The following is a 27,881-nucleotide window of genomic DNA, read 5'->3' as shown; positions in this document are numbered from 1 at the left end:
AAAAAAAAAAAAAAAAAAAAAAAGAGTGAAAATCCGTATCCTGGGACACCCGGGTGGCTCATTTGTTGAGCACCTGCCTTCAGCCCAGGGCGTGACCCCGAGGTCCCGGGATCGAGTCCCACGTCGGGCTCCCTGCATGGAGCCTGCTTCTCCCTCTGCCTGGGTCTCTGCCTCTCTCTCTGTGTCTCTGCCTCTCTCTCTCTGTCTCTCTCATGAATAAATAAATAAAATCTTTTTTTAAAAAAAGTGAAAATCCATATCCTGGGACACCCGGGTGGCCCAGCGGTTGAGCACCTGCCTTCGGCCCAGGGCGTGATCCCGGGATGGAGTCCCACATCGGGCTCCCCGCAGAGAGCCTGCTTCTCCCTCTGCCTCTCTGTCTCTCACTAAAAAATAAATAACATCTTAAAATAAAAAAAAAAAAGGCAAGGAACATCTCCCTTCCACGGCCACAAATCAGCAGAGCCGAAGTCACACTGGTCTTTTAGGGAGAAATGAGTGTTTTCAAATTTGTAGGAACTACAGCTCCTCGCTGAGGACTCCAGCGGGAGAGAAACGACGGGAAGGCCGCCCGAGCCGTGCCATGAACGACAGCACGTGTGGGCACCTTGGGCTTCCAAGTCGTCCCCTCCGGAGCTCCCACCGCTGCGGAGGACGCGGGCCGCTCCCGACCACACAGCCCACGCCTTGCGGACGGAGCCACACACTGCAGCTCGCGGCGGGCTCCCAGGGCCTCCCGCGCGCGGGTGCCGGCGGCGGAGTCCTCCACCGCGCAGCCTGCGGTCGGCTCTCGCGGGTCGGGCCCGCCGGGGTGCGCCCCTCCGCGCGCGCTTACCTGCTCCGGGGGGCCTCCGCCCGGGGCTCGCTCCCCCCGCAGGCGGCCGCCGGCACATCCGTGGACTCCGCGGGCTTCGGGGAAGGGGCCGCCGCCGGGGCCTGGGGCCCGGGCGCCTCCGGCCTGCGGTGCGCGGTGGGGGCGGTGGAAGCCCGGGCGCCTGCGGCAGGCCTGACATTCGGCTTCACGCTAAGGCGTGCCCTGCGGAACATGGCGGAGCCAGGGGGCCCGGGGAGGCGGCCCCGCGGCCGCTCTCAGCCCCGAGCCCCGGCCGCTGCCCGGGGAAGGGATTAAGAGCTACGCCCTCTCCACGCGGCCACGCCACCAGCCCCGCGGGCAGCTACCGCAGCTTCGCACCCCCGCCGCCGCCGCCTTCCTCCCGCCGCCGCCTCTTCTTCATGACCCTGCCACACTGAGAGCTAAGTCTCCGCCGTACCTCGCTTCCCCGCCCTCGGGGGGGCGCCGGAACTGATGACGCCATCAGCCAGCGCCGCGGAAGGACGTCAGACGCACGGCTCCCGGAGCCATGGTAACTGTCAAGCTACAGGGGCCCCAGCAAACCGGAAATGGGACCGCGCGGCGAAGCGTTCCTCCGTCCCACCCCCGCCGCAGGAATCCCTGCGAGTTACTGGCGGGGGCGCAGAGAGGGAGTCTTGCAAGCCGCTGGGCGCAAACCGTGAGGAGACCGGTGCAATCAGGCGGCGCCCGCCTGCTCAGCCAGAGGAGCGTGGGACTCTTGATCCGGGGGTCGTGAGTTCAGGCCCCACGCCTGGGGGGGGGGGGGGCGGGGAGGTGTTAGAGTACTTAAAATTTTTTTTTTTACTTTACAAAAATAAGGTCTTGCAGAGTAGCGCCTGTTCACCAGCACATCCCCAGAACTTAGAAACTCCAAAGTGAGTAGGGACGCCTGGGGGGCTCAGCGGTTGGGCACCTGCCTTGAGCCCAGGGCCTGATCCTGGAGTTGGGGGGGTGTCTTTCATGGGGCCCCCTGCATGGAGCCTGCTCCTCCCTCTGCCTGTGTCTCTGCCTCTCTCTCTCATGAATAAATAAAATCTTGAAAAAAAAGATATTCTAAAGTGAGTAGAACATAGATGACAAATTCAGGTGTGAAGGAATTGGTAAGTGACCTCCTCCAAGAGGAACATGTCATGGGAGGAAGACCATTCACTTTGTACCTTTGTTTACTTTTTAATGTACCTGTTCAGAAATTATTATAGCTAAAAGTATATAGTTATGTAGTAAATTAACATAAGTATTCCCTAATCTGCTTCGGGAGATGGCAGTGGAGCCATAAGCAAAGCGTTCTGGGTTGGGGAGGGAAAAAGAGTACAACAAAAGAACAAGATAACTTAAGAATTTATTAAATGCTATAAAAGAAACGTAAAGGATAGTATCACAGAGATTAAGGGAAGGCTGGCTTGCTTTAGTAGGATGGTTAGGGAAGGTTTCTATAAGGAGAGGAAAAATGGCCATAGATGACATCGGTTTTACACAGTATGGGCCAGTTCTTGCCGGCTATATAAATCCCCTGACTCATTGCAATTGCAACAGACAGGTCTGACTTCTTTCTTGGAAAGACAAGTTTTTTTTTTTTTTTTTTGAAGGACAAGATTTTACAAGAATATCTTGTTAATGACAAAATGTCAAAGGAATCTAATCCTTTATTAATTAATCCTTGCTATGTCATCAAGACAGGAGAAAGACAAGGGCTTTTCAAAGTTTAAATAACAAGGATGAAAGCATAGAAGAGAGAAGAGATTCCTCTAAGACTGGAAAGAAAATAGAGGTCTCTGGATTCTGTGGGCTCCCTCCGGTACCCTGAGGGAGTGAACAGGAATTCAGATGCTTTTTTTTTTTTTTTTTTTTTTTTTTCAGATGCTTTTAAAGAAGTTCAACAACTAGACAAAGGAACCCCCTACTGAAGATGTCTCAGGAATCCTGGAACCACCGACAGGACCACAGGGCTTTGTACGGTATATTCTGATGATGCATTGTCTTTCCCCAAACATTCCGATTCCACCTGACACTCTAGGGCATTCCCACAATTCTATAGCTAAGGCAGAGGACAATGACAAAGATTTAACTTCTCATTAGTATCAGGATGGGAACAAAGTCGGATTTCATTTTATTATTGAACTATAAAGTCAGGCACACCTGGGTGGCTCAGCTGGTTAAGCGAAAGACTCTTGATTTTGGTTCCAGTCACGACCTCTGGGTTATTAGGTCCAGCCCGGAATGGAGGCTCTGCACTCAGCTTAGAGTCCACCTATCCTTTCTTCCTCTGCTCCTCCCTCTGCACATTCACTCTCTACCCACCCCACCCTCTGTCTCAAATAAACAAAATCCTTTAAAATAATGTCCTAAGGTATTTCTTACACTCCCAAGTTTGTGGAGTAAATTCATAATGGCATCACAGTAACTTCAAAAATCTTCAGTTTTCTCTGGCAGACAATCCCAACTTTTCTTGTGTACATCAGCTGTATCCTTAACAACTTGCCATAAAAAAAAAAAAAACTCAATTAGACTGGACATTAAGACCACATACAGAAGTAAGAACGCTGCCACTTCTCTTCCAATCCCACATTCCCTTCCCATCACACAACCGAGCACAGAGACAGTAACCTAAAACTCCCAAAGTCGTGTCGACCGTGACAAAGGCCCTGGGGTCAAATGGGAAAATGAGCAGATTCAAGAGTCCGTCGTAAATCTGAATCTCCCTTGTACGAGTCCCTACCTGTTAGGTCGCTCGCTCTTAGTCTCAGGGTCTCCATCTCCTCCGTAAAATGAGAACAATGAGGTCTACCTTACAGGCTTGATGTAGGAATAGCGTAAGAAAACGTGTCAAGAGCCACAGCTGCCTGCTGCAGAGTCCCCCTCAATCTGTCCTGCCCCCTTCCCGCTCTTCCCGCTTCTGCAAGGCATACTCGAGAGAAAGTTAACGTCCTCCGTCGAACCCTTAGATACAGCTGCACTTAGTGTGGTTTCTGTCGTTAGCAAACAAATGAGGGCTGGCCAGGCACCAGCGCTCGGCCCGCAGCGGGTGACGTCCGCGGACGCCCGGCCCGCCTTCCAGGGAGCGCCCCCGGCGCGGACTCGTCTCGCCGCGAGCCTGCAGGTCCCAGCCCCAGCTCCGCGGCGGGGGCTGCCCCCGCCTCCCCGTGGCGCACGCGCAGTCGCTCGCCCTGCTCGCGGGAGGCGGGGCCACGGACGGCGGGGGCGGGGCCCGGCGGAGGATCGGCGCGGGGGCGGGGCCACGGGCGGCGCGGGGGGCGGAGCCCGGCGGAGGGTCTGCGCGGGCTCCGGGTTCCCGGGCGGCGGGTGCGGACGGCCGCTGAGCGTGCCTGGAGGCGGTTGCTCTCGCGCGGAGCTCTCTCCCCGGCGGGGTCGCCGTCGGCATGGCCCGTGAGAGTGCGGGCGGGCGGGCGGGGAGCGTCCGCGGAGGAAGCCTCGCTGCGGGGCTGGCGGGGCGCGGGGGCCGGGGCTGGCGGGGGCTGGGGAGGGGGACGCTGTCCTCTGTCCGCCGGGGACCAGGACGCTTAGCCTCGGCCGCGCCTCCGACGTGGGCCGCCGCTGCCGGGGTGCGAGCGTCCGCGGTAGAGAGCCGCTCCCGGGAGGGGGGGGACTAGAGGACCGCGGCCCCGGAGGGGCCTTAAGGACGGGAAGCCCCGACGGAGCCCGCTCCCTGGTTCTTTTGTTTGGCCCTTTCAGTCCGTCCTCCTTCCCGTCCACGCGTTTCAAAAAGGTAGAGCTGCGGACGCCCGGGGGGCTCCGCGGTGGAGCGTCTGCCTTCGTCCCAGGGCGTGACCCCGGAGTCCGGGGATCGAGTCCCGCGTCGGGCTCCCTGCACGGAGCCTGCTTCTCCCACTGCCTGGGTCTTTGCCTCTCTCGCTGTCTCATGAATAAATAAAATCTTTTAAAAAAACTAGAGCTTAGTTTGAAGCAGCGAGCCATGTGGACCGAGGAGCGGAATGCCCGTTGTGCTTACAGCCCGAGAGCACGCCGCCCGGCGGGATAACTCGCCTTAGGCGTCCACCCCACGGGCGCATCTGCTCGACAGCTACAACTTCAGATGCGTTTTTAAACGAGTGGTTTTTTGTTTTTTGAAAAACTCTTATTTATTTTCCTATGAGAGAGAAAGAGGCAGAGGGAGAAGCAGGCTCCATGCAGGGAGCCCGATGCGGGACTCCATCCCGGGCCAAAGGCAGGCGCTGAACCGCTGAGCCACCCAGGGATCTCCTAAAGTACGAGCGGCCTAACGGGATTCGTGTGGAGTTTTGAGATGGGAAAATTAGAGCAGGACTGTTTGACTTTTGTAGGAGGAAACCAGCGAGAACTCGCCCGCCAGAAAAACATGAAGAAATCCCAGGAAATTAGCAAGGGAAAAAGAAAAGAAGATAGCTTGACCACCTCTCAGAGAAAGCAGAGGTAAGTGAGTGACACTAATGGGATTTTCAAGTCACTGAAGCTGTCATTTTGGAGAATGGAAAGAAATGTTTTTTCTTTTCCCCCCGTCCTTGGTAGAACTAGTCTTAGCCTGCATAGAGGGGTAGACAGTGGAACATCTGTGCGGCGCATGCCAGAATTATGTAGCCATCCCGAACCATGGGTGAAAAATTGCCAGCTCTCAAGCTATAGTCTTTCTTTCTTTTTTTTTTTTTTTAAGATTTTATTTATTCATAGAGACAGGCAGAGACACAGGCAAAGGGAGAAGCAGGCATCATACAGAGAGCCTGATGCGGGACTCGATCCAGGGTCTTCAGGATCATGCCCTGGGCTGCAGGCGTCGCTAAACCGCTGCACACCTGGGCTGCCCTAGTCTTTTTTTTTTTTTTTTTTTTTAGGATCTTATTTTATTTTTTCATTTGTGAGCGACACAGAGGGAAAGACAGAGGGAGAAGCAGGCTCACTATGCGGAGCCCGATGCAGGACTCGATTCTGAGACCACTAAGCCACCCTGGCGTCCCTCAAACTATAGTCTTGAGGAGAATCTCATGCTGATTCATCACTACAACCCTAAGAACTTCATTTAGCAAAATAGTCGAATGCCTTGCCTATGGAGGGCACTTGTTCAGTGCTAGGGATACAGTGTTTTCAAAGTGGACACCCTACCCAAACTAGTGAAGATGACTGGTTGACTCAGTCATAGGGATAAAGGTTCTGAAGAAAACACAAGTATATGTAGCTATCTTGTCTTCCGAAGATCCTTTGTGTTGGAGAAAAATGCAGGTGCACAGCCTTGATATATGATTACTTGTGAGAAATAATACAAAACTGCTACAGAAATACCTTGGGAGTATAGCTTGAATTTTTTCAATGCATATTTATAAACGAGTTTAATTTTATTCTAAAATCAAATTTTGTCTATGTGCAACTTGGAGGTCACTTGAAGAATTGACCAGACATGCTTCAGTGGGGCTTCTCGGTTGTCCGCGAGCCTGCGTATTAGAACCACCTGGGAAACCCTGAGGGCTACTCAAGCCTGTGCCTTAAATCCAGTTCTGGTTTAATTGGTCTGGGGCTGGGCATAACAGGTGCTCTAGGTATATCTTATTGTGCCTAAGTTAAACCTGCCTTTAGAAAAAGCTCCTCAGGTGATGCTGATGGGCACCTATAGTTAAGAATCATCGTTTAGAGGCGCGTGGCTAGCTCAATTAGTGGAGCATGCAACTCTTGAGGCCTGACTTCAAGCCCCACATTGGGTTAATGATCACCTCTCTTTCTATGTTAAAGTGATGAGGTTTGCCTTCAATTTCTGTTTACCCACACTGGAGTAAAAATGAGCGTGGTACAAATCAATGAACATGAAATTTTTAATGGAGAACCCTAGTCCAGCTTGGCTCAGTAATAGTCCCTGTTAAAAGGATATCCACAGGTTAGAAAGCTCTGTGCTGGCTACTCTACGTGTATTGTCTCTCTTGTTATCCTGAAAAGCAGCATTAACCTCAATGTATAGAATAGGAAGCTGAGGCTCTGAACTTCAATAACATTGCTAAGAGTACAGCAAGCACAACAGAGCTCCATTTCTTTTTTTTTTTTTTTTTTTTTTCAGAGCTCCATTTCAAACAGAAAAATAGCTATCACTATTTTCCATGATACTTCATTTCTTTGTAGTCTTGTTTTTCCTTAATTCTCTTTGCTAATGGCTTTACAGAAATGTCTACTGTCATGGACAGAGCTACTCACCCTGAATTAAAATCTTAAACTAAATCTGTGTGATTTTTGGGAAGAGCTTGAACTTTGAAATTGGACAAGGGCAGCCCCAGTGGCTCGGAGGTTTAGCGCCGCCTTCAGCCCAGGGTGTGATCCTGGAGACCCAGGATGGATTCCCATGGCGCGCTTCCTGCATGGAGCCTGCTTCTCCCTCTGCCTCTGCCTCTCTCTTTGTGTCTCTCATGAATAAATAAGTAAAATCTTGAAAAGAAAGAAAGAGAGAGAGAGAGAAAGAAAAGGGAAAGGGAAGGAAAAGGAAAGGAAGAAATTGGACAGACTTGAATTTTATGTGATTTGAGGCAAATTATTTAGCTCTAAGCTTTTAGTTTGGTTTTTTTTTTAAATCTGAATCAGGAGAATAATAACAGAGTTGCTATAGGACTTAATCCAGAGCCAGCAAAGTGGCACATAGTGGGGATTGGTTACAAAGTCATTTCATGTATTTTTTAAAATAAGGATTTCCTGGACCATCTAGCCCAGGTAGTCTGGTTGTAGTTCACAGTTAATATGATATATGGAGGTTCAGCCAGAGACACAAAAGGTTAAGGAAATGCCCTAATATCCTTTGTTTTTTAGTGTAACCCATTTTTAAATCATTTGCTATCAGGCTTTTAGGTTTGCTATGAGGCAATTCAGTTTCTTACGGCAATATCCTAACGCTGGGTACCATTTTGGATATCTATGAGACTTAAATGCTTCTTCTATGAGACTTAAATGCTTCTTCTTTCAGGGAAAAATAGAGAACATTAACTTTGTTGACAACCAGGAGTAATTGCCATTATTTCTGTAGATAGCTACCTAATGTCAGATGTATATATTGATAGCTATTTTACAAAACAACCCAAATAAGTACTGTTCTGATTTTGAAATGTCCTTATTTGCCCAAGAATGTGGTAGCAATAGAGATGGTTTTCAAAATAAGATGTGGCTTCAGAGCCCTTCTATTCCTTGCTTTCCCATTCTGTTGCCATGAAAACAGAAAGACATGAATCTTTTATATCTTTTAATTTGTTTTTTTAATATGCTTAATGGGTTATGTATAGAAAACAAGTGACAACATACAACCAATTTCTCTATAACAACCTAACAGCCCTTTTCCCCCATTTTAGGGACTCTGAGATAATGCAACAAAAGCAGAAGGCAGCTAATGAGAAGAAGTCTATGCAGACAAGAGAAAAATGATGACTATGGAAAAACCTGGGTGCTACTGCCAACTAGGTGTATCAGGCTCTAAGGTCAAACTTTTGTGGAGCGAACAATCATATGTTATATCCTTACAAAACTATTTTAGACTTTACCTTTCAGCCTGACTTAGTGTAATGTTTCATAAGCATTCTTCAAATAATAAAACACTAACTGTGCATGTGACATATTGGTGAATGTTTTTTTTAATCAGTGAGCATTTATATAATTTAATAGAGAAGTAATCTGATGAGATAATAGAATCTCCTATAAATCTAGAATCTTTGTCATAAACTTTGTTAAAGTAAATCTTAAAGTCAACTTGATTGTATAATAGAGTTTAAAATACATTTATCTCATGTTGCTTTGTAATTAACTAGTTTGCTTGAAGAATTTACAAGATAGTGCAGTCCCACCTGGAATAACAACTAAGTGAATACAAACTAAATGAAGAGTAACTTACTGAGAAACCTCTCAGTGAGAGTTTTGCTTACAGCTTTAAAATTGTCTAGAATAAGTGCCTTTTTTTTTAAGGTTTTATTTATTTATTCATGAGAGACACAGAGAGAGGCAGAAACACAGCCAGAGGGAGGAGTAGGCTTCCTGTAGGGAGTCCAATGCAGGACTCCATCCTAGACCCCAGGATCATGACCTGAGCCAAAGACAGAAGCTCAACTGCTGAGCCACCGAGGCTGCCCAAGTACATAGTTTATTAGTGCAATGTACAAAGGATTCACTCTTTGTGTTTTAAGAGTGCCATTTTCTAAGGCTGTTCTAAGACTCTGGAAAAAAAAAATTGAGGGTTAAAAATATGGAAGTACGAGGCCCCTGGGTGGCTTAGTGGTTTAGAGCCTGCCTTTGGCCCAGGGTGTGATCCTGAGGTCCTGGGATCGAGTCCTGCGTCAGGCTCCCTGCATGGAGCCTGCTTCTCCCTCTGCCTGTGTCTCAGGCTCTCTCTTTCTCTCTCTCTCTCATATGAGTAAATTAAAAAAATCTAAAAATAAAAAAAAAAAATGGAAGTACATTAACCTGATAATCTTGAGATACGTCACTTAGCAATGATACCACCCATTAATGGAGTGGAATCCAAACTGTCTTTAATACTTAAAGACGCAAATGTGAAGTTTTTCACATTAGGTACAGCTTTTCAGTTAAAGTAAAATTTTGTTCTACTTTTTGGGGTTAAGTCTTCAAACTTTATATGATGGTAGTAATAAGAGCAAAAGGATTACAACAGCTTAAGTTACTTTCCAATAAAAGATGAAGTCTGTACCACAAAGATTTTTTATGGATCTGATTTCTGTAATCTTATCTCAAGAATTTCTACAGTGATGTCATGAGTACAAAGAATTTGTTATGCTTTCAGCTGTATACTATATTCATCACAAAAAAAGCAATTTCCTTTTTTTTTTTTTTTTTTTTAAAGATTTTTGAGAGAGAGAGAGAGGGAACATGAGAGGTGAGAGGGATCAGAGAAGCAGACTCCCCAATGAGAGGGGACTCCTGATCATGACCTGGACCAAAGGCAGAGGCTTAACTGACTGAACCACCCAGGTGCCCCACAATTTCTATGTTTAAAATACCTTATGTAGTGAAATAATTTTAAACTTTTAAAAGGTAATCCTTACAAATCTGGGGAAAACTATAATTTCCAAAACAATATGGATATTAGGATAAGAAAGATCTCTACATTGGAATTAATCATTAAGACTTAAATCCAAACTACATCTTAACAATGAATTAATTGTTAAGATAAAGGATTTGGTTTTGTTTTTTTAAAGATTTTATTTATTGAGACACAGAGAGAGGCAGAGACACAGGAAAGAGAAAGAGAAGCAGGCTCCATGCAGGGAACCCGACGTGGGACTCGATCCCGGACCTCCAGGACCACACCCCAGGCTGCAGGCGGCACTAAACTGCCACGCCACCAGGGCTGCCCCGTGCATTTGGTTTTTAACTAAAACATGACCACATATTTCCTCAAGGCAGACAGAAGACTTATCTGAGAGGAAGAAAAATAATTATGTAATATATTGACACTTTAGTTTCTTGTAGTATATTTAAGCAAGGTAACTAAAATAGGTAAACTTCTAAAGATAGTAACTGGTCAAGATATTTCTGTTAATATCTGAAAAATGAGATATTAAGGGAAAATACAGGCCTCCAGTCAGTTATGCACGAATTTTAGGTTATTCTTTTGGCATGTTGTTAAAGCAAGATAAAATTACTTAGATGAAGTAGTGCTGGCTTTACAATGTTGTTTAGAAAATACTGAATTCCATGGAACACCCTTTAGGCATTAGCAATCTTCATTAGTTCTGCTGAGAAATAAGAGGGAGCGGCTTCTACTGCCCAAGGTGGTTAACAGGTCAGCTTCTCAATTACTTGATCGCTTTTGAATATCTTTTCTATTGTATGTGTAAGAAATTGTTACCCACTTACATTATAGCTCATTTTTGAAAAATATAGCTGATTGTTGATAAGTTTTCTGACTTTTTAAATATATATATATATATTAAAGATTTATTTGTGAGAGACACAGAGAGAGAGATGCAGAGACAGGCAGAGGGAGAAGCAGGTTCCATGCAGGGTGTCTGACGTGGGACTCGACCCCAGGTCTCTAGGATCAGGCACTGGGCTGGAGGCGGTGCTAAATCACTGAGCCACCCGGACTGCCCTATTTTGTTCTTTTTCTGGATGTTTTTATGGATGGGAAGAGGTTACTCCCTTGTAGAAAGAGAATCGTTACTTATTTTCAAGTGTACCTTGTATAGAGTTTTTCTGTTTCAAGGCAGGAGTCATACAGCTGCCCTTAGCTTTGAGTCAAAAAGCTGTTTGAAAACTATTGAAGGGGGGCCGCCCCGGTGGCGCAGTGGTTTAGCGCCGCCTGCAGCCCAGGTCGTAATCCTGGAGACCCGGGATCGAGGTCCCACGTCAGGCTTCCTGCACGGAGCTTGCTTCTCCCTCTGCCTGTGTCTTTGCCTCTGTGTGTGTGTGTGTGTGTGTGTGTGTGTGTGTGTGTGTATAAACAAACAAACAAACAATTGAAGGGGCACCTGGCTGGCTCAGTCAGTAGAGCATGTGACTCTTGATCTCAGGGTTGTGAATACCACCCCCATGTTGGGTGTGGAGACTACTTAAAAATATTAAAAAAAAACAAACTATTGAACCTTAAAAAGGCTATCCCTCCTTGGGATGCCTGAGTGGCTCAGAGGCTGAGTGCCTTCCTCTGGCTTAGGTCATGATGCTGGGGTCCTAGGATTGAATCCCACATCGGGCTCCCTGCATGGAGCCTGCTTCTCCCTCTGCCTATGTCTCTGTCTCTTTTTGTGTTTCATGAATAAATATTTTAAAAATAGGCCTCTCCCCTCACAATGTATACATATGTCAAATACATCATACACCTTAAATATATACAATTTTATTGGTAAATCATACCTCGATGAAGCAGTAGGAGGGTAAAAATCCCTAAAGTGAAAACCTAATATAAAATTGACTTTGGGAGGCAGAATTTAAGATGCGTACATTTGGGCAGCTCCAGTGGCGCAGCGGTTTGGCGCCGCCTGCAGTCCAGGGTGTGATCCTGGAGACCCGGGATCGAGTCCCACATCGGGCTCCCTGCATGGAGCCTGCTTCTCCCTCTGCCTGTGTCTCTGCCTCTCTGTGTGTGTGTCTCTATGAATAAATAAATAAAATCTTAAAAAAAAAAACCTAATTAAATTGAAAAAATTAACTTTATGAACTTGTCAGCCATAGTTTTTCATTAGAACAAAATGGAGTAAGGAAATGTTTTTTTAAGATTTTATTTATTCATGAGAAACACAGAGAGAGGCAGAGACCTGGGCAGAGGGAGAAGTAGGCTCCCTGTGGGGAACCCGATGCAGGACTTGATCCCAGGACTCCAGGATTGAGTCCCCCATTGGGATCCTTGCATGGAGCCTGCTTCTCCCTCTGCCCAGGTCTCTGCCTCTCTCTCTCTTTCTGTGTGTCTCATGAATGAATGAATGAATGAATGAATGAATGAATGATTAAATAAATAAATAGAATCTTTGAATAAAAAATAAAGTCGCTTCCTGCGACTTTACCTACTAAAGTACTTGCTGTTTAGTAAACACTTATTGGAATAAATTATCTTTACAGATGGCCAAGTCATGAAAATGTCAGTGGGAAAAGAAGAATGACTCTAAGTTGCTGAAATGTACTTTCCCATAAATCGCGGCAAGGTTTAAAACTTCATATAGGCTTTTCCTTACAACTTTGCTTCTTAAAAACAAAAAACTCTTACATACCACAAAATGAGCATGAAAAGTTCACAAATAGCCTGCTTTTAAACGATTTGCCCAGGAAAATCGAGGTTTTCAAAATTTGATTTTAACATACAGAAATATTTTCCATGCCAGATACCATCCATGCTACTTTATCAATTGGACATGACTCTGCTTGCCATTGTATCCATGCAGGAACATTTCCTTGAGTATTACTGAATGGAGTTTTTTTACACAATTAAAACTATTTTTTTTCAATTTGAGAGAGATAGCAAGCCCTCAAACATGAGCAGGGGAGAGGGACAGAGGGAGAGGAAGAGACAGACTCCCTGCTGAGCAGGGATCCTGATGTGGGACTTGAACCCAGGACTGCAGTATCATGACCCAAGCCAAAGTAACCACTGGAGCCATCCAGGCGCCCCTACAGAGTTTTTTAGTTTATAAGAAATTGGCTACCAACCTGAGTATAATTGAGACAAACTCCTATTGAATACTTGTTTTTATAAACATACATTTCATGAGTAAGGCTTTTGTGAAGGCCTTGGATTGGAATGGGGGGAGTTACTGGTCAAAAAGCTCATTTGGCCTTGTTCTGCTCAAGATGACTATTAAGGTGGCTTATGAATGGACATTTAACGTAGATTATGTACTTTAATGTATGAAAAAATACAAGCACATCAAACCCGTGATTTTGGGAGACCTTGGGGCTCAGTGGTTGAGCATCTGCCTTTGCCTCAGGTTGAGATTCAGGGGTCCTGGGATCGAGTCCTGCATTGAGCTCCCCGGGTGGAGCCTGCTTCTCCCTCTACCTGTGTCTCTGCCTCTCTCTCTGTATCTCTCATGAATAAATAAATAAAAATCTTTTTAAAAAAAAAAACCCTGTGATTTGATGATATATTGAAATTTCTAGTTGCAAATAATCATTAATTATAAATAAACACGTTAGTTGCAACAGTTGAGTGGATGAGAGACTCCAGAGTCTAAGGAAAAGTTGAAGACTCAAGGCTTTGGAAAGATCAAGAGTTAGAACAGCTCCAGGAACTATGAGAATTTTTTTTTCACAATGTTGCTATCAGGGTGAAATTTTGACAACTATTTTCAGTCTTTATGTCATTCAGAGTTTCTCCAAATGAACTTGTTTGGGTTACATGCCTACTCTTCAAAAAGGGGAGGGCAGGCATCTGAGATGATATAACCAAGAGTGTATCCAGTGAGGAATAGGTGGTTCTTCTAACAAATCTGGGGTTCTCTTGCCAGAAAGTGGGGTGAATGGATGCTGGGCAGCCTAAAAGAGTCCACTACTCTCATTGCAAGGCTAAAATTAAATTTAAAAAATGTAGATACATGAATGATAAGGCAAATCATGAAGGTGGTGAGTAAAGTTCTGAAGTGTAAAATGAAGCTCATGCCATTCATACTTCTACCAGCTTTTTTTTTTTCTACCAGCTTTCAAACCCCAAAAATTCAGTGCCAACTCATTATAAAAAATTGGGGAAAATGAGCTGTAATAATTTTAGCCATGAATTAGTTACTCAGAAAACTAAACATACTATATAATCCAGTAATTGTGTTCCTGGATATTTTTTCCCAGTGAAATGATAATAAAGAGCATAATTAAGTATACATTTTTATTGACTTGTACTAGACTCTACCCAGATCAAGATCCATAGACATGGTATGCCTGGGTGGCTCAGCAGTTGAGCATCTGCCTTTGGCTGAGGGTGTGATCCTGAAGTCCTGGGATCGAGTCCCACATTGGGCTCCCTGCATGGAGCCTGCTTCTCCCTCTGCCTGTGTCTCTGCCTCTCTCTCTGTGTGTCTCTCATGAATAAATAAATAAAATCTTTATTTTAGAAAAAAGATCCATAGGCATTTCTATCACCCTAGCAGGCTCCCTTGTGACTATCACTATAGATTAGCTTTGCAGGGATCCCTGGGTGGTGCAGCGGTTTAGCGCCTGCCTTTGGCCCAGGGCGCGATCCTGGAGACCCGGGATCGAATCCCACGTCAGGCTCCCGGTGCATGGAGCCTGCTTCTCCCTCTGCCTATGTCTCTGCCTCTCTCTCTCTCTCTCTCTCTCTCTCTGACTATCCCAGTGCATGGAGCCTGCTTCTCCCTCTGCCTATGTCTCTACCTCTCTCTCTCTCTCTCTATCATAATTTTTAAAAAAAGATTAGCTTTGCATATTTTTTATTTTCACATTAGTGGAATCCTACAGTATGCACTAGGGTGAGTCTGGTTTCATTTGTTTAACATCATGTCTGTGAGAATGCTTTGTCTTTTGTGTGTCTATAGCTCCATCTTTTTCTTTGCTGTGTAGTATTCTGTTAAATAAATATACCATAAGTTAGTTACCCACTCTACTTTCCTTTTTTTTTTAATTCTTATTTATTTATGATAGTCACAGAGAGAGAGAGAGAGAGGCAGAGACACAGGCAGAGGGAGAAGCAGGCTCCATGCACCGGGATCCCGATGTGGGATTCGATCCCGGGTCTCCGGGATTGCTCCCTGGGCCAAAGGCAGGCACCAAACCGCTGCGCCACCCAGGGATCCTGCCACTCTACTTTTCGTGGATGTTTGGGTTGCTCTTAGTTTGGAGCTTTTAAGAATAATTATGCTATAGATAGATCTTTCAGTGGTCATAAATAAATATTTATTTCTAATACACACTTAAGAGTGGAATTTCTGGGTCATAGAGTGTATAAAATTGTATAGTTTTTCTTAATGCTCACCTAAGTAAGCATTTGTAAACAAACATATAACTAAGGGATGTGGAGAATTTCCTTGGGTTGTCATAATTACCACAAACTTGGTGATTTGCAACAACAAAAATTTATTCTGTCACAGTTCTATAGGCCAGAAGTCCAAAAGCAAGTTGTCACCAGGACCACATGCCCTCTGAAGATTGTATGGGAAAATCTTTGCTTGCCTCTTCCAGAAGCCTCGTGCATTATTTTGCTTGTGTCAGCATTACTCCTATCTCCATCTTCACATAGCCTTTTTTTCTCAGGCTTCTTCCTGTTATTTAGCCACCACCACTAATTCTAGAACATCTCATCACCCCAAAAGAAGCCTTGTGCCCATTAGCAGTCCCTGTTTTTCCCTCCTCCCATCCCCTCGCAACTAATCACTTTTTATCTGTATTGATTACTTATTTTGGATATTTATGTAAATGGAATATCTGGCCTTTGATGTCTGGGTTTTTCTCTTAGCATAAAGTTTTCAAGGAGGAATAATATTTTAATAAATTTAGAATGGCAGATTCTTTGTTGAAAGAATTTTAAAGCTATTTTGGGCACTAATGCAATAAACATTGGGGTGCACTGCCGCTTTGGATCACTACACTTGTATCTTTGGGGTGTATACCTAGTGCAATTGCTGGGTTGTAAAACACATGTATTTCTGATCTCCATAGAAGCCAAAGGGAAGCTGTCAAATTTCCTTGGGTAGATTTTTTATTTTTTTAAAAGATTTTATTTATTTATTCATGAGAGACACAGAGAGAGAGAGGCAGAGACACAGACAGAGAACCCGATGTCGACTCGATCCCAGGTCTCCAGGATCACACCCAGACCTGAAGGCAGTGCTAAACAGCTGAGCCACCCAGGTTGCCCTGGGTAGATTTTTTTAAAGAAAATTACTAAAAAAAAAAAAAAAATTACCAGTACATGGAATCTACATGGCAGTCTTAAGTACCTAAAGAATCTGGAAAAGTAAATGATAAATTCCTACTAAGATCTAAAATCCTGCTTGATCCGTGTAAAGATAGGGGGGAAATATGCACCTCCTTAAACATGGGACATTTGATCCCATTTTTCTTCTCTATACCATTTTCTATCCCCATACTCCCCTCCCCTCCATCCCCTGACAATTGTCAGTTCTCTGTGAATGTTTCATTCGTTTATTAGCTTTCATATATAAGTGAAGTCATATGGTATTTCTTTCTCTGACTTATTTCACTTAGCATGGTACTACTGTCTGGGTCTGTCCATGTTGTTGTAAATGGAAAGATTTCATTGTTTTTATGGCTGAATTATATTCCATCAGGCATACATGTATAAACACATGTTTATCCACTCATCTAGTGTTTGCATCAATTTATATTCTCACCAGATTCCCTTTTCTTACATCCTTACTCTCATTTAAAATATATATATATATACATATATATATACACACATACATGCATACACGTATTTGGGCAGCCCGGGTGGCTCAGCGGTTTAGCGCCTGCCTTCAGCCCAGGGTGTGATCCTGGAGACCCAGGATCAAGTCCCATGTCGGCCTCCCTGCATGGAGCATGCTTCTCCCTCTGTGTCTCTGTCTCTCTCTCTTTAAATAAATAAAATCTTAAAAAAAAAATATATATATATATATATACATATATATTTAAGAGAAAGACAACATGAGCAGGGGGAGGGGCAGAGGGAGAAGGAGATGGCGACTCCCTGCTGAGTGGGGAGCCTGATGCAGGACTGGATCCCAGGACCCTGGGATCACGACCAGAGCCGGGGACAGACGCTTAACTGCCTGAGTACCCAGGTGCCCCATCTCACTTGTTATTTCTTGTCTTTTGAAAATAGTTATTCTGGGATCCCTGGGTGGCGCAGCGGTTTAGCGCCTGCCTTTGGCCCAGGGCATGATCCTGGAGACCCAGGCTCGAATCCCATGTCGGGCTCCCGGTGCATGGAGCCTGCTTCTCCCTCTGTGTCTCTGCCTCTCTCTCTCTCTCTCTGTGTGACTATCATAAATAAATAAATGAAAATAGCTATTTTGTTTTAATAGAATAGCTCAATTTTTGTTTGAATTACATTTTCCTGATGGTTGGTGATATTGGTCACCTTTTCATGTACCTGTTGACATCTGTAGGTGTTCTTTGGAAAAATGTCCACGCACTGCCTCACCATATTTTTAATGGGATTTCTGGGTTTTTTTGCTTGTGATTTTTTTTTAACATTGAGTTGTAGGAGTTCTTTATAGATTTTGGATGTTAACCCCTCATCAGATAAATCACGTGAGAACGTCTAGGCCCTTTCGGTAGGTTTTCTTTTCCTTTTGTTGGTTTCCTTCATTGCGCAAAGCTCGTTGCAGTTCCGTTTGTTTATTTTGATCCCTTTAAAAAAAAAAAAAAGATTTTATTGATTCATGAAAGACAGAGAGAGAGACAGAGACACAAGCAAGCTCCACACAGGGAGCCCCATGCGGGACTCGATCCTGGGACTCCAGGATCACACCCTGGGCCAAAGGCAGACTCCAAACCGCTGAGCCACCCAGGGATTCCTGACCCCTTTTTAAATTTTAAATATTTACTGGAGAAGACTTGGGAGAACAGATATTAGCATAAATGTTAGGGTTAAGAAGTGGATAAAGACATGAAGTCTATTTCAAATCCGGGCAGCTGTGTAGATGCTCTGTGCCTGTTCCCTCCTCTCTCTCTTTTTGGACATCAATAGTTCATTACTTAAAAATATATAAAAATAAAAAAAATTAAAGTAATGTCTACCACCTAAGGTGGGGCTCTAACTCAGAGGCCCGAGATCCAGCCTTGCACGCTCTACCCATGGAGCCAGCCCGGGGCCTCTCATTCCTTTTTGCCCTAATTGCTGAGTAGTAGTCTATGTTACACCTGCACCACAGTAAATTTCCTTTATCATTAAAATGGGAATAGTAATCCTTCCTTTATGGGGTTGCAAAAATTAACATAAAACTTTATAAAGTGCTTTTTTAAAAAAATGGTAGCTATAGGTTACCTGTGAACCAACTTCTGTATTTCTTACCCATATTTCCTAATTTATCCGCAATGGACACTATTTTCCTTTACAAAAACATTCATTCATTCATTCATTCATTCATTCATGGGAGCCGCAGAGAGAGAGAGAGAGAGAGAGAGAGAGAGGCAGAGGCCCAGCGGAGGGAGGAGCAGGCTCCCTGCAGGGAGCCCAACGCTGAACTGGATCCCAGGACCTGGGGTCACGACCTGCGTGGAAGGCAGGTGCTCACCCGCTGAGCCCCGGGGGGGGGGGGCGGCCTGGACACTATTTTCTTTGGAAATTTGTTTAAAACAGAAACACCCTGTTCGCATCACTCTACCAACATAGGAAACGGTGAAATCAAGCAATTGAAAGGGGGCGGGACAGCAACGCGCCCGAGCGGAGCGGCGGGAGCGCTCCTACCTGGGCGGAGGCGGACGAGGACGCGGACGCCGCGTGGCTCCCCCAGGCCACCGTCCTCCGCTTCCGCTCCCAGAGGCCCGAGCGCCGGAAGTTGTCACTGCGAGGGAGACGCAGCCCACGCCGCGCACCCGGCGGTGTCCGCGCCATGGCGATGGGCGGAGGCGGCGGGCTGCCGGAGCCCGAGGACTCGGTGCTGTTCCGGCGCGGCACTGGCCAGGTGAGGCCTCCGACGGCTCCGCCTTCGGCCGGGAGCCCCGAGCGGGCTCCCGGTGGTCCCCGCCCACCCCCGCGCGGGCCCGGCGGTGGGGCAGCCGCGGCGGCCTTCTCGGTTGCTGCACCTGTACACGTTTGGGAGCATTAGCCCCGAGCTGCCCCCTCGTGCCCCTTGGGCTCCCTGGTAGCCACGAGCCGACTCCCCACCTCCTTGTGTCCCTTCTCCCTGACCGGGGAGCGTGTAGTGTGCGTGGGCCGGCCGCGGTGAGGCAGGCCGTTGAAATGATGGAGAGGAGGGTTAGGGATAACTCCGGGGTTGTCTTGAAGCGCTGAAAAGATGAAATTGCTTTTTACTGAGTTGTGCCAGGGAAGACGGCAGGTGGAGAAGGGTTTCTAAGGGGGAAGATCGACCTTGGATGAAATCTGATTGGAGTGGATTCGGATTGGGAGAGGACAAAGTTGGGGCAACGTCTGTAAATACTTCGAGTTGTAGCCTGAAGGTAGAGGAATTGGCCAATAGACGGAGGGGGAGCGAAATAAACGCGGTTCCTAATTAAGTTTCTTGTTCGTAAGAGGATAGAAGCCTGTTTCAGCATTTCGTGGGCCCGTGGGAAAGATCCGGTAAGGACGGGAAGTTTCCCGGGGTCCCGGGATCGAGTCCCGCGTCGGGCTCCCTGCACGGAGCCTGCTTCTCCCTCCGCCTCTGTCTCTCTCTCTCTCTGCCTCTCGTGAATAAATAAAATCTTTAAAATAAAATAAATTAAAAATAAAATAACTAGAAAAAAGAAGAATCGACCCTGGAATTTAAGCTAAGAGACGGAGTGAGGACCTTAGGATAGAGTAAGAGTTTAAAAAGCTGGAGGATCAGTGTTTTGTCCCAGTGAAGTGAAGTGATTGACATCATGCGGCTGCTAGAAGACGTAAGTTGCAGAGGCTAAGGTGATGGATGGTTAAAGAGGAGGATTTTTTTTTAAGTTTTTTATTTTGATTCCAGTGTCCTTAACATGGAGTGTTGTATTAGTTTCAGCTGTACAACATAGGGGTTCAGCACGTCTCTGCCTTACTCAGGGCTCATCACAGTAAGCTTACTGTCCATCCTCTTCCCCTATTTCACCATCCCCCAACTCCTCTCCCCTCTGGTAACCGTCGTGTGTTCCCAATAGTTAAGAGTCTATTTGTTGGTTTGTCCCTTTTTTTCCTCTGTTCTTTGTTTTCTTTTCAGTAGGCTCCATGCCCAACATGGGGCTTGAACTCCTTACCCTAAGATCGAGAATTGCATTTTCTACTGACTGAGCAGCTTGGTGCCCCCGTTCCTGATACTTCATTCTTTTTTATGGCTAAATAATGTTCCACTGTGTATACGTGCCACATTTTCTTTATCCGTTCATCCATCAGTGGACACTTGAGCCGCTTCCCGTGTGGCTAGCGTAAATACTGCTATTTTAATACGTGCACCTATAAACATAGGAGTGCGTGTATTCCCGTGACTTAAGAGTTTTTGTATTTTGGTGGGTAAATACCCAGTAGTGTGATTCCCAGATCATAAGGTAGTTCTGTTTTCCATAGTGGCTGCACCAATTTGCATTCCCACCAGCAGTACAAAGGTGTTCCATTTTCTGCACATGCTAACCCACATCTGTTTCTTATTTTAGCTGATAATGACAGGTGAGGTGATACCTCATTGTATGTATGGTTTTGTTTTTTAAGTAAACTCTATGCCCAATGTGGGGGTCAAACTCTTGACTCCAAGATCCAGGGTCACATACTCTACCCACTGAGCTAGCCACACACAGTACACATTATGGTTTTGTTTTTTTTTTTTTTTTTTTAATTTTTTTTTTTTTTTTTTTTTTTTTTTTTATTTATTTATGATAGTCACAGAGAGAGAGAGAGAGGCAGAGACACAGGCAGAGGGAGAAGCAGGCTCCATGCACCGGGAGCCCGACGTGGGATTCGATCCCGGGTCTCCAGGATCGTGCCCCGGGCCAAAGGCAGGCGCCAAACCGCTGCGCCACCCAGGGATCCCCACATTATGGTTTTGATTTGCATATCCCTCATCTGTCTTTGGAGAAATGACTGTTCATGTCTTCCACCCATTCTTTTTTTAGTTTTTAGCTAATTTTTAAAAAGATTTTATTTATTTATTCATGAAAAACACAGAGAAAGAGAGGCACAGACGCAGGCAGAGGGAGAAGCAGGCTCCATGCAGGGAACCCAACATGGGACTCGATCCCAGGACCCCGGGGTCACGCCCTGGGCCGAAGGCAGGCGCTCAACCACTGAGCCACCCAGGTATCCCTAGTTAATTTTTTTCTCTAAGATTTTATTTGTTTATCCATGAGAGACACACACAGAGCGAGAGAGGCAGAGGGAAAAGCAGGCTCCATACGGGGAGCCTGACGTGGGACTCGATCCCAGGACCCTGGGGTCATGCCCTGGGCCAAAGGCAGGCGCTCAACCACTGAGCCACCTGGGCTGCCCAATTTTTTTCTTTTTTAAAGATTTTATTTATTTATTCATGACAGACCCAGAGAGAGAGGCAGAGACACAGGCAGAGGGAGAAGCAGGCTCCCTGCTGGGAGCCCAATGTGGGACTCGATCCCAGGACCCCAGGGTCACTCCCTAAGCCAAAGGCAGAGGCCCAACTGCTGAGCCACCCAGGCATCTTGAGATTGTCTTTTTTTCATTGTATATTCATTTCTCCTTGGTCAAGGGTTAATTGACCACACAATTGTGAGTTTATGCTGTCTTAATTATTACCACTCTGTTTCATAACTTGAAATCTGGAATTGGGATACCTCCAGTTTTTTGTTTTTTTTTTTTCTTTTCCAAGATTGCTCTGGCTATTCAAGGTCTCTTGTAGTACCATACAATTTTGGGGTTGTTTGTTCTCGTTCTGTGAAAAATGCTGTTGATATTTTTTTTTTCTGTTAGTATTTTGGTAGGGATTACATTAGATCTGTAGATTACTTTGGGTAGTAAAGACATTTTAACGGTATTTGTTCTTCTAACCCATAAGCATGAAATGAAATGTTTTTCCATTTCTTTGTGTTATCTTGAATTTATTTCGTCAGTGTTTCACTTCTATGTTTATTGCAGCATTATTTACAGTAGCCACATTATGGAAGCAGCCCAGATGTCTACTGATGAATGGATAAAGAAAATGTGGTATTGTGCTCACTGTGGCAGCACATATACTAAAAAAAAGATGTGCTATATATACAACAGAGTATTATTCAGCTATAAAAATGAAAGAAGTCTTACCATTGCAACAACAAGGGTAGGTGTAGAGAGTATAATACTAAGTGAATTGGTCAGAGAAAGACAGATACCATATGATTTCACTCTTACATGGAATTTAAGAAAATGAATGAGGACCTGGGTGTTTCAGACTCTTGATCTCAGCTCAGTTCTCTATCTCAGAGTTGTGAGTTTAAGCCCCACATTGGGTTCCACACCTAGCTCCTTTTACTTTAAAAAAAGAAGAAGACAAAACAGAGGAAACAAGAGACAAATCAAGAAAGGCTCTTATTGGGGATCCCTGGGTGGCTCAGCGGTTTAGCGCCTGCCTTTGGCCCAGGGCATGATCCTGGAGACCTGGGATCAAGTCCCACGTCGGGCTCCCGGCATGGAGCCTGCTTCTCCCTCCTCCTGTGTCTCTGCCTCTCTCTCTCTCTCTCTATCATAAAATAAATAAATATTTATTAAAAAAAAAAAAAAAGAAAGGCTCTTATTTATTTACTTAGGATTTTATTTATTCCTGAGAGACACAGAATGAGAGGGAGAGGCAGAGACACAGGCAAAGGGAGAAGCAGGCTCCATGCGGGGAGCCCAATGTGGGACTCAGTCCTGTGACCCTGGGATCATGCCCTGAGCAGAAGACAGACACTCAACCACTGAGCCACCCAGGCGTCCCATTTTTTAATTTAAATTCAATTTGCCAACATATAGTATAACACCCAGTGCTTATCACATTATGTGCTCTCCTTAACACCTGTTACCCAGTTAACCCATCCCCCAACTCCCCTCCCCTTCTGCAACCCTTCATTTTCCAGAGTCAGAAATCTCTGATAGTTTGTCTTCCTCTCTAATTTTTCACCACTCAGTTCCCCCCCGCCTTCCCTTATGGTCCCTTTCATTATTTCTTATATTCCACATAAGACTAAAATCATTTGATAATTGTCTTTCTCCAATTAACTTATTTCATTCAGCATAATATTCTCTAGTTCCATCCACATGGATATAAATGAAAGGTATTGGTCGTTTCTAATGGCTGAGTAATAATGCATTGTATATATAGACCATGTCTTCTTTATCCATTCATCTGTCGAAGGATATCGTGGCTCCTTCCACAATTTGACTGTTGTGGACATTGCTGCTGTGAACATTGGGGTGCAGGTTTCCCATCATTTCACTACATCTGTATCTTTGGGATAAATACCCAGTAGTGCAGTTGCTGGGTTATAGGGTATTCTCAAGGAACCTCTACACTGTTTTCCAGAGTGGCTATACTTGCATTCCTGCCAACAGCGTAAGAGAGTTCCCCTCCCAGAAAGGCTCTTACCATAGAGAACAAACTGATGGTTATGAGAGGGGAGGTGGGTGGTAATGGGGATTAAAGAGTGCACCTATGATGAAGTAAAATGACTTTTTTTTAGACTTTAAGAGCACATGCACACACAAGCAGAGGAATGGGCAGAGGGACAAGCAGACTCCCCACTGAGCAGGGAGCCCTACAATGTGGGGCTCCATCCCAGGACCCTGACATCACGACCTGAGCCGAGGCAGATGCTTAACTGACTGAGCCACCCCGGCACCCCAGTAAAATGATTTTTAAAATAAACGTAGGGGTGCATATATCCTTTCAAATTAGTCTTTTTGTATTCTTTGGGTAAATACCTAGTGCAATAATTGGATCATAGGATAGTTCTTTTTGTCAGAGGCATGGGGTTGGGGAGAGGGAAAGAGCTCTATTTTTAACTTTTTTGAGAAATCTCCATACTGTTTTCCATGGTGGCTGGTCCAGTTTGCATTCCCACCAGAAGTGCATGGGGATTTCTTTTTCTCCACATCTTCACCAAACCTTGCTTCTTGTGGTTTTCATTTAGCCATTATGAATGTGAGGTGATACATCGTTGGGGTTTTGATTTGCATTTGCCTATTGGTGAGTGATGTTGAGCAATTTTTCATGTGTGTTTTGGCTCTCTGTGTCTTCCAAGAAATACCTGTTCGTGTTTTCTGCCCAGGAGAGTAGAATTCTTTAAACTGAGTTTTTGGAAGGGTTGTAGTTATTGATTACAGTAAGTAAGGACCGTAGAAGTTAGTAGCTGCGATTGAGTGATGTGCAAGATCATTGGTAGGGAGGAGTTTAAAGACCTGCAGTGATAGGGTATTGCAGGGATCATCTCCATGGGTTTTTAAATAATCAGGAATGATAGGAATAACATTGGAGAGCGTACTGGCATATAAATCTCAGGGAATGAGGAAAGATGGCTCAGATGGCTGTAGATGATTGCATGAAGAAGATTAGTAGACAGTGGAGTCTGGTAACAGGATTTTGAAAACTGTTCAAGAAGGAAGGATAGAGAAAATTCTGAAAGTGGATGTGAGGAGCAAGGAAGGTTGCTTTCCCATCTGTGGTACAATGATTTGAGGGATATTGAGAAAATATTTCATTGAGATGTCTGCAGAGAAAGAGGCATCTTTGGGGAAAGCTAGATTTTAAAGCAAGAAGATAAAGGGTTAAAGATATTGGAAGCAGGATTTGCTGATTACTGAAGACCTCACAGCAGAAGTGTCAGCTATTGAGAATTGTAGAAGATGGCAGAACTTGAGAAACTGAGGCCACTAGTGCTGACCAAGCAACAGAAATGTAAAGGCAGTGTCATGGCCTGTTCTGGCTACTGTGTAACACATCACCCAAAACTCAGTAGCTTGAAACAGTAATAATTGTACATAGTAGTTCATTTCTTTTTACTACTATAGTATCCCATTGCATTAATATACTATGATTTGTTTATTCACTTGTTTGAGGACATTTGGATTGTTTTCATTTGGGGACTGTTACTAATAGAGCTGCTGTATTAGTGGAATAGACTTTGTATGGACATAGGCTTTCATTTCTCTTGGAAATCTACTCATGGAGTAGTTGTATTTTAACTCTAGTAAGAAGCTGCCTTGGGGGGTACCTGGCTGACCAGTTAGAGCGTGTAACTCTTGATATCAGGGTCATGAGTTCAAACACCGTGTTGGATGTGTCCCACTTTTAAAAAAAGCTGCCTAGGAGTACCCTTCTCTTTGTTAAATAGGATGCTACCCATTAAATAAATCCAATTAAACCTTAAGGGGGTAGGGGGATGCCAAGCCCCTCTTCAAAGTGGTTGTACCATTTTACATTTTGACTAGCAATGTGTGATGTTTCCAGTTTTTCCACATCTTTGTTAATATTTGGAATGGTTATTCTCATTAATTTTAGACATTCTATTTTTTTTTTTTTTTAATTTTAGACATTCTAACAGATGTTACTGCCATCTCAGGATTTTATTGTTTTTAAGTTTTGTGGGGTTTTTTGTTTTTGTTTTTTAAGTAATCTCTATACCCAACGTGAGGGTCACCTCACAACTCGGATATCAAGAGTTGCAAGCTCCATGGACTGAGCCAGCTAGGCACCCCTGTGTCAGGAATTTTGCTATTATTTCCCTAATGACTGGTGATATTGATCACCATTTTATGTGCTTATTTACTATGCATATACTATCTTCTTTGACAAAGTACTGAGATCTTTTGTTATTTTTTTATCTCTTACTATTTATATAAGAGCATGAGCAAAGTGAAGCACACTCCCCACTGAGCCTAAGGGGGCTCAATCTCAGAACCCTGAGATCATGACCTGAACTGAAGTCACTTAACCACTGAGCCACCCAGGCTTCCCCTTTTGTCTGTTTTTTGGCATTTTAAAATTAGATTGTTTTTGTCAATATTTGCAGGTTCTTCAAATATGCTAGCTAGATACAAAACCTTTACCAATTAGGTAATTTGCAAATATTTTCTCCCAATGTGTGGTGTGGTTTTTCAGTCTCTTAACATCATCTTTCTAGGAAAGAAATTCCTCTAGAAAGTCAGATAACGTAAGTTCTCCAGATTTACTTTGTTTTTTCAAAATTGTTTTGACTATTCTTAGTCCTTTGTATTTCCATATGAGTTTTACAATCAGCTCATTAATTTAATAGATGTTCACTCTTGAACAACACTGGTTTGAGCTGTGCATGTCCACCTATATGTGAATTTTTTTTGCCATAAATATAGTACAGTACTATAAATGTATTTTCCTTAGGATTTTAACATTTTCTTTATTGTAAGAATACAGTGTATAATACTTATACCAAATGTGTGTTAATGGGATGTTTATGTTATCTCTTAAGGCTTTCAGTCAACAGTAGGCTATTAGTGGTTAAGGTTTTGGGAGGTCAAAAGTTAAACACAGAGGGGTGCTTGGTTGGCTTAGTCAATAGAGCATGTGACTCTTGATTTTGGGTCATGATTTCGACCCCATGTTGGGTATAGAGCCCACTTAAAAATTTTTTCTACACAGATTTTTGAATGAGGGGAGGGTTTAGGGAGGAGTCAGCGCCCCTTACCCTCTACCCTTCATTGTTCAAGGGTCAAATATACTTTACTTTTCTCTTAGAACTGCAATTAAATGTATTTGTTGCTAACCAGCATTGGATTTTCTCTTTTTAATTTTTTTAAAAGATTTTATTTATTTATTCAGAGAGAGAGGCAGAGACACAGGCAGAGGGAGAAGCAGGTTCCATGCAGGGAGCCCGACATGGGACTTGATCCCAGGACTCCAGGATCACACCCTGGGCCGAAGGCAGGCGCCAAACCGCTGCACCGCCCAGGGATTCCCCCTGGATTTTTTCTTTTTAAACCCAAGATTTCTCTATTCATATCTTCGTTGATTAAAGCTTATATTCAGGGGATCCCTGGGTGGCTCAGCAGTTTGGCACCTGCCTTTGGCCCGGGGCATGATCCTGGAGCCCCAGGATCGAGTCCCGTGTTGGGCTCCTGGCATGGAGCCTGCCTCTCCCTCTGCCTGTGTCTCTGCATCTCTCTCTCTCTATGTCTGTCATAAATAAATAAAATCTTTAAAAAAAATAATAAATAAAGCTTATATTCAGTAGATTCTTCTGCAAACACTAGTGAGTATAGTGTTTCTGCACATTGTAAATTAGTCTTGGTACTCAAAGGACAGGTAGGGTACATCACAAAATCTTCAACTCCTATTTTTTCCCATACATTTTTATGAGAAAGTCTAATAATAACTGATTTTCTTTATTTTGTAAGTGACTTGGTCTTTTTTGTTATGAGGCTCTGAAAAATTTTTTTAGAGTTTTTTGTTTTTTAAGCTCTTATACTTCTGGGACCCCCATTTATATACACATTAAATATTCTTTGCTAGTCATCCATATTTATCATTTCACTTGTTTCTTCTTTCTTTTATGTCTTTTCTTCAGTACCTCTTTTTTTGTTGTTGTTGTTTTGTTTTTTCTTCAGTACCTCTTAAATTTGCAGCCAAATGTATTCTTTGGGTACCTTGTAGGCAATGTTATTTTTTCTTCCATTTCTTTCTTGATTTTTTTTTTTAAGATTTTATTTATTTATTCATGAGAGACACAGGGAGAGAGAGGCAGAGACACAGGTAGAGGGAGAAGCAGGCTCCATGCAGGGACCCCGAAGTGGGACTTGATCCTGGGACTCCAGTATCACACCCTGGGCCAAAGGCAGCACCAAACCGCTGAGCCACCTGGGCTGCCTCTGTTTTCTTTTTGTAATTGTTACTTGGGAAGTTTTATCAGCTAAAATATTTTTTGTTATAACAGCTTTGTATAAAACTGCAGTGACTTTTCTTTTCATTTTGAAATATCCTGTTTTCCCTGATCTGACAATAACCGTTGTGATGTGAAGATTTTGAGTTGTTTGTGTTTCACTTTTAAGAATGCC

General features: G+C 44.3%; 3 protein-coding genes and 2 long non-coding RNA genes across 14 annotated transcripts in view; 2 read left to right on the top strand and 3 right to left on the bottom strand.

Annotated features, from left to right (window-relative positions):
- BDP1 (BDP1 general transcription factor IIIB subunit) overlaps positions 1–1,276 on the bottom strand; it is a 91,472-nt gene extending 90,196 nt beyond the window's left edge. Inside the window, exon 1 of one of the 5 annotated variants that reach the window (XR_013380055.1) lies at positions 836–1,273. Coding sequence is in view for 4 of the 5 variants with exons in the window: in XM_077898115.1 (XP_077754241.1) it covers positions 836–1,047 (212 nt within the window). In the remaining variant the exon portion in view is untranslated. Of the gene's footprint in view, positions 1–835 lie in introns of all 5 variants that reach the window. The other 4 variants (XM_077898115.1, XM_077898114.1, XM_077898113.1 and 1 more) reach the window with 4 other exon arrangements.
- Positions 1,100–8,413, top strand: SERF1B (small EDRK-rich factor 1B). Of its 2 annotated transcripts, XR_013380056.1 has the most exons (4): positions 1,100–1,585; positions 1,673–1,728; positions 5,152–5,260; positions 8,155–8,246. XR_013380056.1 is itself a non-coding variant. In XM_077898117.1 (3 exons), the coding sequence occupies exons 1-3, from the start codon at positions 4,231–4,233 to the stop codon at positions 8,225–8,227; spliced, it is 189 nt and encodes a 62-aa protein (XP_077754243.1). In that variant the 5' UTR covers positions 4,082–4,230; the 3' UTR covers positions 8,228–8,413. The 2 variants fall into 2 exon arrangements, 1 of the variants encoding a protein (XP_077754243.1); XM_077898117.1 differs by lacking the exons at positions 1,100–1,585; positions 1,673–1,728 and adding an exon at positions 4,082–4,237 and having other exon boundaries at positions 8,155–8,413.
- On the bottom strand, positions 2,712–3,927 carry LOC144314231 (uncharacterized). Its single transcript, XR_013380057.1, has 3 exons — positions 3,760–3,927; positions 3,570–3,646; positions 2,712–3,327 (listed from the first exon to the last, which is right to left on the bottom strand). It is a non-coding gene; the product is annotated as an uncharacterized LOC144314231 (long non-coding RNA).
- An 8,864-nt stretch (positions 8,414–17,277) lies between the features above and the next one.
- On the bottom strand, positions 17,278–18,788 carry LOC144314228 (uncharacterized). The gene is made up of 2 exons (XR_013380054.1): positions 18,666–18,788; positions 17,278–17,605 (listed from the first exon to the last, which is right to left on the bottom strand). It is a non-coding gene; the product is annotated as an uncharacterized LOC144314228 (long non-coding RNA).
- LOC144314226 (survival motor neuron protein) overlaps positions 18,725–27,881 on the top strand; it is a 38,398-nt gene continuing 29,241 nt past the window's right edge. For 4 of the 5 annotated variants that reach the window (XR_013380052.1, XR_013380051.1, XM_077898108.1 and 1 more), the window contains exon 1: positions 18,725–18,882. Coding sequence is in view for 3 of the 5 variants with exons in the window: in XM_077898108.1 (XP_077754234.1) it covers positions 18,811–18,882 (72 nt within the window). In the remaining 2 variants the exon portion in view is untranslated. Of the gene's footprint in view, positions 18,883–19,109; positions 19,237–27,881 lie in introns of those variants that run through there. The other variant, XM_077898111.1, reaches the window with a different exon arrangement.

Source organism: Canis aureus, chromosome 5 (assembly GCF_053574225.1).
Source record: "Canis aureus isolate CA01 chromosome 5, VMU_Caureus_v.1.0, whole genome shotgun sequence".
Taxonomy (NCBI): Eukaryota; Metazoa; Chordata; class Mammalia; order Carnivora; family Canidae; genus Canis; species Canis aureus.
Note: the sequence above shows the minus strand (reverse complement) of the source record. Positions and strands in the feature narration are given on the sequence as shown.

What these genes read in the sequence shown, in the direction of transcription:
- SERF1B (XM_077898117.1), top strand. An exon ending in ACCTCTCAGAGAAAGCAGAG is followed by an intron (nt 5,261 to 8,154) that starts GTAAGTGAGTGA and finishes CCCCCATTTTAG; the next exon opens with GGACTCTGAGATAATGCAAC.